General features: G+C 36.2%; 1 protein-coding gene across 10 annotated transcripts in view; it reads left to right on the forward strand.

Annotated features, from left to right (window-relative positions):
• The window catches only part of Myo9a (myosin IXA), a 351,801-nt gene that overhangs the window by 254,190 nt on the left and 81,004 nt on the right, over positions 1 to 16,607 (forward strand). For all 10 annotated transcript variants that reach the window (XM_063246690.1, XM_063246689.1, XM_063246687.1 and 7 more), the window contains one exon: positions 9,698 to 9,820. In XM_063246690.1, the coding sequence (XP_063102760.1) occupies positions 9,698 to 9,820 (123 nt within the window). The remainder of the gene's footprint in view (positions 1 to 9,697; positions 9,821 to 16,607) is intronic.

Genomic DNA, 16,607 nt, shown 5'->3' on the forward strand with positions numbered 1-16,607 from the left:
ATGCAAAATAGCCAAGCTAGTTTTGAGCAAAAGGAACAAACTTGGAGGTATCACTCTATCTTAGTTAAAAATATATTAGAAGATTGAGTGTGGTGGCACATGCCTGTAATCTCAGCACTTGGGAGACGCAGGCAGGAAGATCAGTCTGAGTTTAAGGCCAGCCTGAGTTACATGACAAGACTCTGTCTCAAGAAAATTATATCTAGTGCTAGGGATTTAACTCAGTGGCATAAGAGCCTGCCTGGCAAGTACAAAGTCGTAAGTTTGATCCCCTGTACAAAAAAAAAAAAGAATATATATATATATGTATATAGATACATATAAATATATAGATAGAGATATCTATGTATATGAATGCTATACTAGTCAATTTCATTAAAAATGGCATTAAAAAATAAAGATCAGGACTAGGGATTTAGCTCAGTGGCATAAGCACCTGCCTGGCAAGCACAGGGTCATGAGTTTGATTCTGGGTACAGAAAAAGAAAATCAAGATTAGTTTACCAGTGTAACACAATAAATAGGCCAGAAATAAACCTACACATGTATGGTCAATTGGTTTTTAACTAAGGTACCAGATTCACACACTAATAAGAATAGTTTCTTCAATAATAGTGGTGTGAAAACTGTCTCTGTATGTAGGAGAACAAAAATAGAAGTTTATCTCCCCTGGTATATAAAAGTCAAATCAAAGTGGATTAAAGAAGTAAATGTGAGCCAGATACGGTGGTGCACACCTGTTAATCCCAGTATTCTCTGAGACTGAGGCAGGAAGATCAAGAATTCAAGCCCAGTCTAGCAATTTAGCAAGAGCCTGACTCATAATTTAAAATAAAAAAGGATAGTTCAATGTAAGGGCCCTGAGTTCAAAGAAAAGTACTACCCCTCTCCAAGTGTTAAATGTGACACTCAAAAATGTGACACTCAAAAACTACAGAATCTCCTTAACAGGACTGGGGAATGTTAACTTAGTGTTAGAGCACTTGTCTGGTATGTGCAAGGACCTAGGTTCAATCCCCAACCCCCCACCCCCAAATTGTGTATAACAGTGGTGTGGTAGTAATTTCTTAGTGACCACAAAACCCTGGCAACAAAAGCCAACACATAGACAAATAGTATTACATGAAACTAAAAGGCTGCACAGCAAAGGAGACATTTAACTGAGTGAAGAGATAAAATTGGTAGAATTTTCAAATCATGCAAGTAATAAAGAATATTCAAAATATAAAAAGAACTAAGAAACTAATTTGATTTTAAAATGTACAGAAGGACCTAAATAGATATTTTTCCATAGAACAACCTTCAAATGGCCAATAGATATACGCTTAACACTTAATAAGTGCTCAATATTACTAAATACCAAATGTAAATAAAAACCGCAGTAAGATACTTACTACCTCACACCTGTAAAAGGGCTGTTACACAGAGTTAAGCAAGCAGGCAGGCAGCTGTTGGGAAGAATAAGGAGTATAACAAATGGTGGAATTTAAAGGAGTACAGCCATTCTGGAAAACCGTAGAGAAGGTCCTGGAAAAATTAAAAATACCAAAGAGGCCGGCAGTCTTTCTAGATATGTGTTCAAAAGAACTGAGATCAGCACATTGAAGTCATGGCTGCACTGTTTTCTTCATTGCAGTTTTATTGACTATAGCCAAGATAGTGAAGCAGCCTACCTGTCTGTCAACAAATGGATGGGTAAAGCACATGTGGTTTCTATTCACAGTGCGACACTACTCAACCTTTAAGAAGGGAATTCTGTCATACGGATTAATATGCTTAGTAAAATAAACCAGAGACAGACATACAGTGCAGGATAGTGTGTGGAATCTAAAAAAGTATACCTGATAGACATGGAAAGTACACTGGGAGTTACCGCAGACTAGGGAAGTGGAAGTGTGTGGGGAGAGTAGTAGTTTCATTTAGACAGGAGGGATATGTTCCAGCAATTTATCACACAGCCTGATAACTATATTATGGATTGCAAAGGTCAGCAGTATAAGCACTGTCTTGAGTTCAATCCCCAGTACAAAAAATTGTCAGCACTCTCATCCCAAAGAAGTATAAGTATGAAGTAATAGATAGGTTGTTTAGCTGGATTTAGTCATTGTACAATATACACTTGTACTGTAATACCACACTGTACTCTATAAATATATGCTATTTATCAGTTGAAAATAATAAATATAATCAGTAACATAAAATAAATAAGAGATTGTCAGGAAGCTACATACAAGATTTGGGGAACTGGGAGGAATTACAAAGAGACACAGAAGACAAGTAAGACATTAAAACCAATGGATATATTCATTATCTTGGTTGTGGTAGCTATAGTCTTTGTCTATAGTTACCTTCTTGTCCTTGTCTCCCTCTCCCTCCTGACATTGAACCTAGCATAATCTACCACTGAGTTATATTCCCAGTCCTTTTATTTTTTATTTTATATAGGATCTTGCTAAATGAGTCACCCAGGCTGGCCTTGATTATAAGATCTTTCTACCTTTACCTCCTGATTAGCTGGGATCACAAGTATGTGCCACCAGACCCAGCTGTTAGTCTGTTTGCTTTTATATAGCACAACTCTTGAGACTGGAATTCTTATTTGTAAAGGAAAGAAGTCTATTGGCTCTCAGTTACAGAAGCTAGACTTTTCAAGATCTGAGAGACACATGTGGCGAGTACCTCATGTTGCGTCAGGAGCAGAAGGGCACATGAGTACCTAAGAGACAAAACTCTGGGGGTGGCCTGGTTGTATTACAGCCTCCTCTTACCGTAACTACCTCGTCCTAAGAAAGCAACATTTCATTCCTGAAGAAAGGTGTTAATCCTTTATTGTACATGTTTCAGATTCTCTGAGAGAACATTAAATGGTCTTTACCCTCTTAGTGTGCTATTGGCTATTTTTAAAAAGTGCGTATTAGTAATAGAGAATGGTAAAGTTTTGGGGGGGCATTTGATACTCGTATTTAACGTATTATGATCATTTAAAAATCTCTCTGTCCTTCTCTTACTCTCATCTTTCTCTCTCCTTCTCCTTGGTCCCTTTCCCCTAAAGATCCTAACCTTCAGCACTGTTGTACTGTCACGTCTCATAGCTTCTATTGTACGCATTAAATATGTACAGTTTGTTCTGTGTTGGTAAAGCTGTTGGAAAAAGTTCATTGGAAGAAAAGAATGTAGAGTCAAAGTTTTTGTGCTTTATACCTCATTGAATATGTACCTTTTGAACCTATGATTAGTATCTTTAATTAATTTAAACTTTTTATTTAAAATATCTTCTTGCATATAATATGCTGAAAAGCCATGTTCCTATCTTGAGGATTCTGTGAATATATGGAAGTCAAATATCCTTAGCTCTCAAGTTTTGTCTCAGACTGAGTTCTTGTTTTTAAAAAAGGGATGGGGCGGGGATGTAGCTCAGTGGCATAGTGCCTGCCTGGCAAGTGCAAGGCCCTGAGTTCAATTCCTGGCACCAAAAAAGAAAATAGTTTAAAAACAGCAGCAACAACAAAAACCTTTTGTGCAATGGATCACAAATCAGGGTTTTTGATCCGGGATATAGCTCAGCAGCATAAGTGCCTTCCTGGCAAATGCAAGGTTCTAAGTTCAATCCTCTGTACCTCTACACACACACACACACACACACACACACACACTCTCTCTCTCTCTCTCTCTCTCTCTCTCTCTCTCTCTCTCTCTCTCTCGGCCAACTGGACCTGCATAAAGAAACCCTGTCTCAAAAAGACAAAAAACAAAACAAAACAGCAGCAACACAAAAACACAAGTTAGGTTGGCCTAGAGTGCTGAAAAGGGAGTCAGACAAATCGATGATGTATAGGTTGGTTTTGCAGAGTGAGATAAAATTCTTCTGGATCCTTGTCATTGTGGGAGCTCTTCTATCCAAAGCCCTGGCATAATCCACCTGCATTTAGTTTGTGCATTTGCATCTCAGAGATGACATATAATGTTCCCTGGACCACAGCCTAGCTTTTGAAGAGAAGTGCTTACTTGAAATGAGGAGACTGTTTTTTGTGGACTGACGTTGATCCTTCCACAAAACCATTGCTCTGTAATGACAGTACTCTGTTTTTTTCCTCTTACACTTTACTTCCTCTCGTAACTTGCAACTGTACCTTTTGTTACACTTCATTTTCTGATGTAACCTATTTTTCAGGTTTTATTCTTTATTGACTGTTGCAGTGCCCTTTTGTTCATTTCTGCTTTTCTGATCTGCTTGCTCTCAAAGTTCATGGAAAAATGATTTTAATGTGAAGCTAGTAAATTTTACAGTCATTCAGACTTAAGAATTAATTTTATTGCCCTTTTAGCCCTATTGATACAGTATAAAATATCTTATTTGAGTGGGACTGCTATAATAAAATAGACTTTCTGGAGATTGGGAAGTCCCAGATCACAGTGCCTTAAGCTGTGGTGTCAGATGATGGCCCATTCCACATAGCCATGTCTGTAACATCTTAATGGGATCTTCTCTGTGTCCAGTGTGGAAGGGACAAACAAGCTCCCTGCACCTCTTTGATAACCCCATGTGAGGATCAATACTTAATGACCCCAGCCTTCTTCAAAAGTCTTACCTCATAATTCTATTCTGTTGGCTTTATCTGTGCAACACCTTTCCCACAAGCAGTAAATAATTACTGAAAAAAGAATAAAATAAACTTCATAAACTAAGTAATAATGATGGAACAAGAAGGAATAAAGTAGATCATGAACAGAAGCTCTAAGAACAGGATTAACTTTATATCTTTTCCTTTGGGCTATGTGGCCCTTTTACCTTTTTGCTACCTTATTATTTCCATAAATCTTAGTATTTTTTTAATGTCCTAAGCATCTGTAGGCTGCTCTGTAATAATCACTTTGTGAATATTTGCTCATTCATCAAATTATGGTGAGTTTTTGAGCACAGGTCTGGTCTCCAGTTGTTGAGGAAGGAATTCTTTAGTTTGTTACCATTAATTCATTTGAATTAATGTTTATTAAGTATCAGCTACACAACAGACACTATTATAAATTGAAGGTACCAAGATAAACAGCATAGTCTTTATCCTGTCAGAGCTTATGTATGCTCTAGAGACAAAAAGACAGTAAGAAGTAAATGAAAGATAATTTAGATAATTTAAATGCTACTCTTTGATGTATGGAAAATGAAGTGACATATAATTGACAGAAATGAGCAACTGTTTTGGTAATTAAGCAAGAACTTTCTGAGAAACTTAAGCTATTAATTGGAAACCACATAAAACCAAGCCTTTTGGAAGGTCTGGCTTTGGAATATTCTGTAGTGTCAAAAGACACTGGAAAGACTCTAGGGCAGGAATTAATATACATTTTTATAAAGTTTAAAAAACTCACATCACATCAATGCTATTTTATGCTTATTTTCCATAGTATATATGTGTGGTATTTTCTTTTATACCGTGGTAAACATTTAGTGATTACATGTACTATAGCTTTAAACATAGATTGAAACTAAATTTTTTTTCCCTGTAGTATAACATCTTTTTTTTTCTCAGCTGCCCTCTTTTCTTTTTCTTTTTTTTTCTCTCTTTCCCTTTCCTCCCTCCCTTCCTTTGCCTGCCTGCTTTCTCTCCTCCTAATATTCAGCCTGTGTGCCATTTTCCTTGACTTTTTCAGAAATGTTTAGAAATATTTTTGATGTCAGTAAATGTAAGTTTACAGCATTTTTGTGAGTAATATAGTATTCAGTTGTGTGAATGAAACAAAGAACTCCATATAATTGTGTATCTGTTCATAATTTTCACTAAATTTTCATAAATCACATGGAGATCTTTTTACAGTGCATTCCTACAAGTAAAATGGCTTGCCAGGAAGGTTTTACTAATTAATATTAACAGAACAATGCATATAAGTCCATTTTTCCAGATTGTCATGAATACTATTTGGTAATTCTTATTCTGTGTGCCAGTCTGGTATGTTCAAAATCTCTTTAAAGAAAACATACAGGGAATGGGAATGTAGTTCATTGGTAGAGTGCTTTTTAAGAATACCTTAGACCTTGAATTAGATTCCAAGCATCCCATGCAAATTCCCCCTCCCAAAAAGAATATTTTAGTGGGTGTAAATGACATTGAGTGGTTACCATTATGTTACTTGCTGTTTTTGCTTTAAGAATGGGTGACTCAGGTTTTCTCATTTTTTATCATATTACGGGTTTTTTTGATTTCTTAAGTCCTTTTTATATACATATATTAAACTTTTTGTCATTTCTTAGAAATGATGATTTCTTTGTTTATTTATTACAATATGGGAAATGAAACCAAGGGCCTCACACATGTGAAACCATTACTATTTACCATTAAGCTATATCCTCAACCTTTTGTTTTCTCCTTAATTTTATTTGAGACATGGTCTCTCTAAGTTAGAATTTGTACTCTTTGTTCCTTAGTCACCAGGATAGCTAGGGTTACAAGCGTGCAGAAACAATTTTTTCTTTTAAGATATCTTCCTTTTGATGGACAGTAGCCACAATCCTGTCTTCTAGATCTGATATTCTATCCTCGCTTTCATTCAATCTGTTGCATATACTTTCAGTGGAGTTTTTAATCTCCTGGACTTTTGTCTGTGTCTCTTTCACGGATTCTGTCTCTTTCCTATGTTGGGCTTTCATGCTATCCATTGTTTACCTGAGCACCTCTATTTCTTTTTTATGTGTTTCTGCTTTAAAATCTTTCATCTTGATTGTCGTTTCTTTTTGCACCTTAAGGGATTATTTTTTCTGTAGCCTCTTCCATTTGTTTTTTCACTTCTCTTGCTATCATTTCAGAAAGTTCCAGTGATTGACTTCCGATTTCCTCTCTTACTGTGTTCTGGACTTGTCCTGGGAGGGCTGTGAGTGTGGGGTTGCATTTTGCTTCTGTGTCCTGTCATTTTCTATTTTCTGTTTTTTGTATTGTTTTGTTTTCTGTGTTGACGCTTATAGGTCTCTTATGATAGCTTTCTCCCTAGTATTGAGGCTTCCCTAGGAAATGGCTGTGCCACAGATATATCTTCTAGATGTAATTGGTGCTTGATCTTTGTGTCCAAAGAAGCTACCTTTTCAATGTGTTGAGGATGAAAAGTTTTACCTATTTGACTCAGCACCCAGTCCTTTGGTACTGGATTATGGTGATGGTAATGATCTCATACAATCACAGTGTTGTCATACAGGAAAGATCAACTCATTATAGCAGATACGGTATCCTGACTAAAGTGGTACAGTTAACAGTAACAATAGTCTCAAGTGCAGCCCAGCTACTGACAAACTGTGGTAAATATTAGCCTAATACTTTTAACCATAGTTGTATTCTCTAGTTGTATAACAGAACCCAGCATATACTAAGAACCTGTATGCAATGTTTCTCTCTTTAGTGGAGTGATTTTACCCTCTCATGAGGAGAAAATTAAGAGGGATGGGGGCAAGGTAGATAAGTGAGGTCTTACATAGTACAAGACCAAATTAAACTAAATGTAAAAAAGACCTCAGTGAGAAAGAGGAAAACTGCTTAAACAGAAAAATAAATGGAATAAATTCCTCAAGTGTTTGCAGCTCTATGGTAGGTCCAAGTCTAATCTCAGAAATGTGTACTCCAGCCAGTTTTGCAGTGGGATTTGTGCTGGTTAGAGGCTGATCTTGGTCTCTGAATGTGGGGGCTGGGGTTGGCATTTTGTTGCTGGGATTATTCCCAGCCCTTTAATATACATATATATTTATCTTTAATGATGGAGGAAGAATGGCAGTCCCACCTACCCCTTCTGTTCTGCGTGTCCACATGCCAAAGTACAGTGCTGGTTCATCTTAGCAACTGATGGTGTGTGTGTCACACCCAGGTCTTGGGGGGTCTCCACTGAGGGTGGCCCGGTGATGTGCCTGTCACCATGGCTGCCTCCACTCCCGCAGGTACCTTGCTGAGTCAGTGAGGGTCCCTGCCTGGGATAGTCTGGCAGAAATGATGTTTTCTTAATCGCATTTCCATAATTTCTGTTTATAAAATGCATGACCATAGTATAGTGTGATTTAAAAAATGTAATTTGCTAGAAAGTGCTGTACTACTTTCTTATTTTTTATTTATTTGTCTTTTTGAGACAGAGTTTCCTTGTGCAGTTAAGGCTGGCCTTGAATTCACTTTGCAGTCCTGGCTGGCCTTGAACTTAGAGCGAGTTCAGTCTCCCACATGCTGGAATTACAGGTGTACATCACTATGCCCAGCCTATACTACTTTCTTTTATTATCCTACTTTGTATAGTTTGTTGGTTTATATGTAACTCCATCTTTCTCATTAAATTTGTAGAATAGCTCATCAGGTTGATGGCCAGATAAAGCATTTGTGTGTGTGTGTGTGTACACAAAAGGTATACCTTTTGTAACCTTGGGATTTTTATCTTAATATATTGTCATTTTGAAGCAGGAATCAGTTGGAAATATAAGTAATCACTGTAGATACTTTTAAGATGAAGGAAACAATTAAAATACCCACATACTTCTAAAGCCATTAGAAGCCTTAAAGTTTCAGAATATTAAACAATACTGCCAGAACTAACTCAGGGTATAATAAAAAAAAACTAGGGTACTGCTTCCAGGAACATATACCATTATGGTATAATTCAAAGAAAACACATTATAACTATCTGCTTCTACTCTACAGCAGTAGTGGTAACAACACAAATGTCCTGTGTTCTACCTCTCTGACCACTCATAAAATTGTAGCTGGAACCTGGCACTGTAGGAAACTAAAGTATCTTTATGTACATTTTTGCAAATGTAGTAGTCAGACATTATGTCTGAATTATGCCTTCTAACTTTCACAGGTAAATGTTTAATTTTTAGCTTCTGAGGAAAGTCAAAAGGAGGGGAAAATGGATATTAAGTATTAGTTTTCTATTTTCATCATAATTACTTGGAAGCCTAATCCTGACACCCCGAGGAACTTGCCCTTGCAAATCTCCTGGATCCTTTTGTGTTATAGGTGGCCATGCAGAAGTTTTGGTAGAATTTATTGTAGACACAGCTACCTCTTCAGTAAGAAGGTTGTACCAGAGGTTATCTGCATCAGTGTAATCCTAGTATCTTTTTGTACACACAAGAGTTACTCCTGAGGCTCAGGTGGTTTTGAAGCTTATCAGTATGTTACTTAGAAAATATTTTAGAATAGCAAAAATATTTTTCTGTCCTTTTTAGATGGTCAGTGTTTCCTCATGGACTTTAATCTTAAAGTAAATTTATCAAAGTAAAGTAATTTATGAAAGAAATGTAGAAAAGATAGAAATATAGAAAAGTTAATTTAAAACAGATTGCAGCTCAAGGCAAGAGTGTCTTTAAAGAACATTTCTTTTCCTCACATCTTTGGGCTGTAGGGGATGGCAGCCAGGAATGCAAATGCTATTTTAGAAATAGGTTGTTTGAATACAAATTGATATATGTCTTTGGACCTGACATCTGATATATAATTATGAATGTGTTACACATTAAGATCTTTATTTATTTATTTAACTAGTTGCTAAAAGCCTGCTATGGACTTCCCTTTTGTCCCTGAGGCCTGCTAATGTCTAATTATCCTGCCCAACAATCACAGTCATGTATAAAAGATAAATTATTACATAGATAAGAAATCATGAAAACTGAGGATTTTGTTTCTTTTATTTTTGGTTAATTTATGTGAGGAATTAATTTTTTTCTTCTTTTCAGCACTTGCTGGATGTAAATTCTTTGAAACATCTAACCAGACTGACCCTGCAGGATCGCATTACTAAGTCCCTTCTTCATTTGCACAAGAAGAAGAAACCTCCCAGCATCAGTGCCCAGTTTCAGGTTGTTTCTTATTTTATTTATAACAAGTAAGATTGTGTTTCTTTCCAGTTGTCATTAAAAGGTCAAAATGATCTGCAGGAAACTTGACTAGGATATGATTATGTGACTAAAAACCATACTTTAATGGTCACTTTGTAAAGAAATACTTAACATGGCAAAAATAAGTCACCTGCCTTTTTATTTTTCATCCATACACCTTGCGATAGTGGATTTCTAAATGAGTAGTTCATTATTTTTAGTGTGAGCAAATGTGAGAGGAAATTATTAGAAACAAAATCTACTTTTAAATCCTACAGCCCAGGTGTACTCAGTTTTAGCATAATGTCTTTTTTTTTTTTTTTTGTAATAGTTAAACCTTAAACCTTGTGCTACTGCCATCAGTATTTAACTGAAATTGTAAGTTTTTGTGTTAGTTTTGTTTATATTAGAAATCCAGATTTTTTTTTCCTTTTGGCATTTAGGGATTAACACATAATAAATTAACCAAGTAATGTATGAAATGTTCACAAGATATTTTTCTAAATTACCTCTTTGTTCTTAAATCATTTCTCTCCAAACTTACTTGATAAATACTATAAAGATAAGCTGAAAGTTTTGTAGATAACTGTACTTTGTTTATATGAAAGCACCTTATCACTATTAACTAGAAATTTTCTTGTCTGAGGATTTCTACTATATTTCTACATAATATTTTTTAAAAATATTCTCCTCCTATTAAAGTTCGGATGTTTGAATACAAATTGATAGGCTTTTCAGTACTGTTAGAAAACAAAAAACATAAAGTAAAGTGGCCTTTATTTTAAGGATGTAGAGAGAAACACCTTGACCACTGGGATCTGGCTTTTTCTGCCGGACCCGTGGTGTGGGGGGCATACATATAGCTTTGGTCTGGGGTGGTGCCTAAAGGGGCATTGCTGATGCCCAAGCAGCCCATTGGAATTCATTTCACGCCACAGTTAAATTACATAGGGGCGGGAGAAAATGACCTCAAGGTAAACGTCCCTTGGTCCTGCCTCTCACTGCTGTAATGTCCTATCTAGGGCAAAATCCTTTCACAAATTAGTTACTAATGTGTCGTTGTGTATGTTACTTGGTTTGTAAGCACAGGAAAAGGGAACTCAAATAGATGCCAGTGGTCTTGCTAATTTAATTGAAGAGATGAAGGTAGAGGTAGAGGCAGCTAGAATTTGTGGAGCATTGTAGTGGAGAGGAGGAAGCCGCGTAGAAGAAAGCAATAGATCTATTAAGGGTCTCCTTGAGTGTATAACTGATTGCTGATCTGTGCAGATGTGAGTGAAAACCACACGAGACTGAGAAAAGACCCACTGGAATCCTGTAGATGTAACAATATATAAACATACATCTAGAAGATCAGTTTTGTTCCTGGCAGCCAGAATGGAGTGACCTGTTGGTACACGGATCAGAATGACCTTGCTTTAGAGTTGAGACTGAAGTAATCCTAGTGTTAAGACTACCCTATCCTGCCCTTATAAAGCTTAAAGGCAAGTCTTGAAAGAACCAAGGTCATTTTAATCACATAGCAGGGAAAATACCTGTTAAAGAAATTCAGCAGTATTAAAGACAATGTCTAGCATCCAATCAGAAATTACTTGTTGTGCAAAGCATCAGAAAAATAATCCATAACAAGAAAGATACCTTGGCATGGTAGTACATCCCTACAGTGTCAACCTGGTTGGGGGTGAGCCAGGAGGATTACCATGAGTTCAAGGCTTGCTGGGGCTACATAGTGAGGTCAAGGCCAGCTTGAAGTACATAGCAATACCTTTTCTCAAAGGAAAAAAAAAAAAAAAAAAGAAAGAAAAAAGAAAAGATAGGACTTTTTCAGAGTAGACCTGAAAATGACAAGATGGTAGAAAAAATAGGTAAAAATTTCAAAATAGCCATTGCACATTTTTTAAAATATGCCCATGAATGTAATATAACAGCAAACTGAATATGACGGGAAAAAAATAGAATATATTTGTCTTGAATGACAGAGTTTCTGTATGTGCCCCAGAAAAGAGCTCTTATATCCCCTCCCTCCCCTCTTTCACTTATTGCAGCCAACAAAGAAGAAGACAGGTTAAAAAAAAAAGGCTCAATGGAATTTTTAAAGATTAAAAATGTATTTTTTGATAATAAAGTATAAGTCCAGTAGAGTTAACATTATTAAGTAGTTCAGAAGTAGTGAATTTGAAGCCATATTTAGTTTAAAGGTCTGAAAGAAATAGTGAAGATAGGGAAAACATCTTGTAACTTGTGGAATAATATCAACTTGTTTAAGTAGGTGTTATTGGGATCTCAGAAGGAGAGGAAAGAAAAGAGTGTTCAGAAAAACATATTTGAAGAAATGAAAACCAAGTTATTTTCTGACTTAGTAAAAAGTGCAAAGATTAAAGAATATCATTAGACTATAAGCAGAAAGAATATAGCAAAGTACATGATATCAAATTGCTAAAACCAGTTATAAAAAGAATAAACAGTGAGAGGGAAAGAAGAGATGTAAGGTGCAGTGAAGATAAGAAAACAGCGGATTTCTCATCAGAAAGTAAAAACCAAAAGACAACGGTGATGGTTTTAAAAGATTGAAATATGTAGTCATTCTGTAATTTTCGGTATATTGAATATTTTTGAGTTACTTTTCTCGTTGCTGAGACAAAATACCTGACACGGCAGGTTAAAGGCGGAAGGATTTCTTTCTTTTTTTAAATTTTAAAGAAGATAAAATTGAACACAACACAACAGAACATAAGAAAGCAATGTAAGAGACATAAATTTCAAAGCAAGACAATTAGAGATCTTCACTATCTATCATATTGTCTGTTTTCTTCCAAATAGTTGTCCATATCTTCACATATAGAGAATTCACATGAAACAACATAATATAGGCGAGGGGTTTAGCTCAGCAGCGTAAGTGCCTGCTTGGCAAATGCGAGGTTGTGAGTTCAATCCCCGGCACCAAAAAAAAAAAACATAGTATAGAACTGATCTGAAAAGATGAGGAAGACCAGTATTTGTGGATAGGTTGGAAAGACAAGCTTTAATAGGTGAAGGAATACAATTAGAGATTAAGTCCTGGAGAGAAAAAGTTGGAACCACTTAGGGAAATAGCAGGTTGCCCCCCCTCCCGCCCCCAATTTAAAACCAAGAGTCTTGGTGAGACCAAAAATGCACAGTGTACCCTGGGGAAGTGAAAGGGAGAGAGAGTCTTTAAAAAGATAGCAGAAGATATTGTTAATAGTGTATCAGGATTTAAAACCCACATTACTTGCACCACTCTGCTTAGATAGATTTTATTCTGTCCCAGTTTGTCTACTGCATTAGATTTGAGGACACAGACAGCTCTCCCAAAAACATCAGGATGTAGCACAGTAATCATCTTTAATTTCCTATTAACTTAATCTGGAGCCCTGTATGACTTATACTGTTTTAACATGACTGATCTTAGTTAAATCTGGCTTGTTTGATTGCTGTTTGGTATTCACAGATTTTATTCACAATTTATATGATTGATAGTATCAAGTCTGAGACTATAGGCAACTACACGGAAGATGACAAGACTCACTACAATACACATTCTGGTTTGATTACTGCCTGTTTTTGAAGTTTTATACTATATACAAAGTTATGTTTTTATTAATACAGTTATGTACTGATATATTCAATTATACTATGTCTGATGATATAGCCAAGAATTGAAGATAACAAGAGACAACACAGGAACTATGGTAGAACTCCTTGTACAACGGTCTTATATGTATTTTTCGTTTCATGTGTTTATAGGAATGTTTGTTTTGCTTTTATTTCTCCCTCTAATACAGAAAGGATAGAAATACATGTTAAGGGGGCTGAGGATTTAGCTCAGCGGCATGAGCGCCTGCCTTGCAAGTGCGCAGTTGTTAGTTCGATCCCTGGTACTGATAAAAAAAAAAGAAAGAAAGAAAAACATGTTAAGACTTATGCATATGGGGCTGGGGATTTAGCTCAGTGGCGTAAGCTCCTGCCTTGCAAGCAGGCAGCCATGAGTTCGATCCCTGGTACCGATAAAAACAAAAAAGACCAAAAAAAAAGACTTATGCATATGTAGAACCTATAAATAGTTTATGAGAACTGATCCTATGACACATGATGAAATGAACAAATACTTTGAAGAAAAAGAGACACTAAAGTATCCAGTGCTGATCCTGGAGTGTCATAATGTGACACCTAGCAGTAGTAGTATTCTTTGTTCAGAGTGATATTAGCCTGCTTGGGTTTGTTCAGTCTCAACATAATTGAAGATATGGATAACTGTGTGTATGTTTAAATGTATAGGATTGATAACTGTATTTCTAAGTTTTTGTTGGATAGTTGAACAGAACTGGTTGCAGTCTCACTGTTTGAATCCCCACTTTATATGCTCCACTTTAGTATCTTGAATTTGTAAGAGGACAGTATATAAATATCAACTAGTGATTTCTTACTGTTTATTTTTTTCTTTGAAATTATGTATTATGTCTACACATTTTCTGTTTTGTTTAGTCTTTCTTTAAATAAAATTTTTAAAAAAGCACTGTACAAGGTGTTCTTTTTTCTTTTTTTTTGTCTTTTTGCTTTTTATTGGTACCAGGGATCGAACTCACGACTGCCTGCTTGCAAGGCAGGTGCTTATGCCACTGAGCTAAATCCCTAGCCCCTGTACAAGGTGCTCTAATGGTTACTGTGTTGTCTCTCCAGATTCAACTAAGATCAGTCATGGTAAAACAGTGTAAGTTACGCAGGGCTTCAGATTTAAGTTAATAGGAAATTAAGGATGACATACTCTAGAGGAAGGGTTTCTTTAGCTCATTGTTTGTAGAGGTTTTAGTCCATAAACAGCTGTCTCCAAAGCAGAGTGGTGGATGGCAGAGGAGCAACTGTTTATGGTGGCAGAAGACAACAAAAGCCACAAGAACAAAAAAGGAGAGAAACAAGCCTCTTTTCTTCTCTTGTTTTATGCAGGCCACTTGTCCTAAGGTGCTTGTAGTAGCGCTCACACCCTGAACCCCAGCACTAGACAATGAACCAAACACAAACTCTAGATTCAGCACAAAAGCCTGCCCCCCACCATGAGGCTTTGGGGGAATGTCCGGAATTTTTTTTTTTTTTAATGAGTATTACATAGAGACTTTCCAGAAAAAAAGCTAAGAAAATTCATTACCAGATCTGTAATACGAGAAATACTAAACATAAACATAAAATAAAGAATAATGATGGGAAAAATTCACTGGAAATTTGGGCCCACATAAATAGTACTGAAATAATGCTTAGTTGAAAATGTTTTTTTCTCCTCTTTTAAAAGATAATTGGTTGTAGCAAACAAAAACAATAATATATTGTGGGCTAGAAATAAAATGTATGAAAAAAACGTAATAGAAGAAAGTAATCCTTAGATGAAAATGTGCTGTTGCAGTTTGTACACTGTGTAGAAAGTGACATACCATTATTTGAAGGTAAACTGATAAAAGTAAAAATCCTTGGGCAATTTTTAAAGGAATATAAGTAATGATTAGTAACAAAACTACAGTGGAATCAGTCCTAAAATGTACAAAAAAAGAGGAAGCATCTGATTGACAAAAATAAATAGCATTTTGGCAGAAGATTCTCTTCATCCCTTCTTCCCTTTTTCTCTCCCTCTCACCTTTCTCCCTCTCCCTTCCCCTTTTCCTGTCTTTCTCCCTCTTTCCTCTCCCTCTGTCTCTCTCCTTTCCTCCCCATCTGTCCCTCTCCCCCCTGACTGTGTAACTGTGTCCTCCCCCCTCCCTGCCCCCCTGTGTATCTCTCCCAACCCCACCAATCTTTTGGTAAATTCCCACCCTAGTCATATTTTGGAATATTCCTTCTTGAGAGTTTGTCTCCAGCAGTGAAATGTCAGTTTTAAATGAGTCAGTTCCTCTGGCACCAAATTTTCTTAGTAGTTAAAACTTTGAGATGATGCAACTTGATCATAAAGGGAAGAACTATGGAGTCTTTACACATAGACCCCCTTGCAAAAGTATAGCCACTTCACAAATGCCATTTCCCTGATCAGTTACTTAACAGAACTTTGTGGCTTTTTCTTGATGTAATGTTGTTGCTGAGATATCTTAAACTTGCTGATAAATCTGCTGCTCCTCTCCCAGCCTGACAGGCAGACTCAGCTCAGCTACTTAGGACTTTCATGCTGCTGGGAGATACAGCCACATTTATTTAGCCAGTCAGTCAGTCAGTCTGTCTGTCTTTTTAGTCAAGGTATCACTATGCAGTCAGACTGGCTTTGAACTCACTTTGTAGCCCAGGTTGGCCTTGCCACCAGTATTTTATTATGAGTCAGCACAGTCCTTTGTTTGAAGTAACAGAAAGTAGCCTTTCTCTCCCTTGTTTCCCAGATAAGTAAACTTCAGAATGGAGGAAATTACCAGGGGTAAAGGGGAATATTTTGTAATGATAAAGGGGTAATTTACTTTGAATATGTAACCCTAAGTGTTTGTTTATGTGGTAATAGAAGTCCTAAATATTTAAACACAAACCTCATGAAACTAAAAGAAAAATATGAGCACATCTATATTTAGGAAAGGAAATAAAAAGATAATTGAATAAAATTGAAAACAAAAATAAAGAAAAAATCACTGAAACCAAAGTGGTAATTCTTTGAACCGATGTAAAAATTTGTAAATCTCTAGCTAGACTAATCCAGAAAAAAAGACATTACAAATTATCATTTCTGGAATGAAAGAGTAGACATTGCTACATATTCTAGAAACATTAAAATTAAAGCAATAGAGTGCTT

The sequence above is a fragment of the Cavia porcellus genome, unplaced genomic scaffold (genome assembly GCF_034190915.1).
Source record: "Cavia porcellus strain 051 isolate PalLab524CR breed Dunkin Hartley unplaced genomic scaffold, mCavPor4.1 scaffold_4, whole genome shotgun sequence".
Taxonomy (NCBI): Eukaryota; Metazoa; Chordata; class Mammalia; order Rodentia; family Caviidae; genus Cavia; species Cavia porcellus.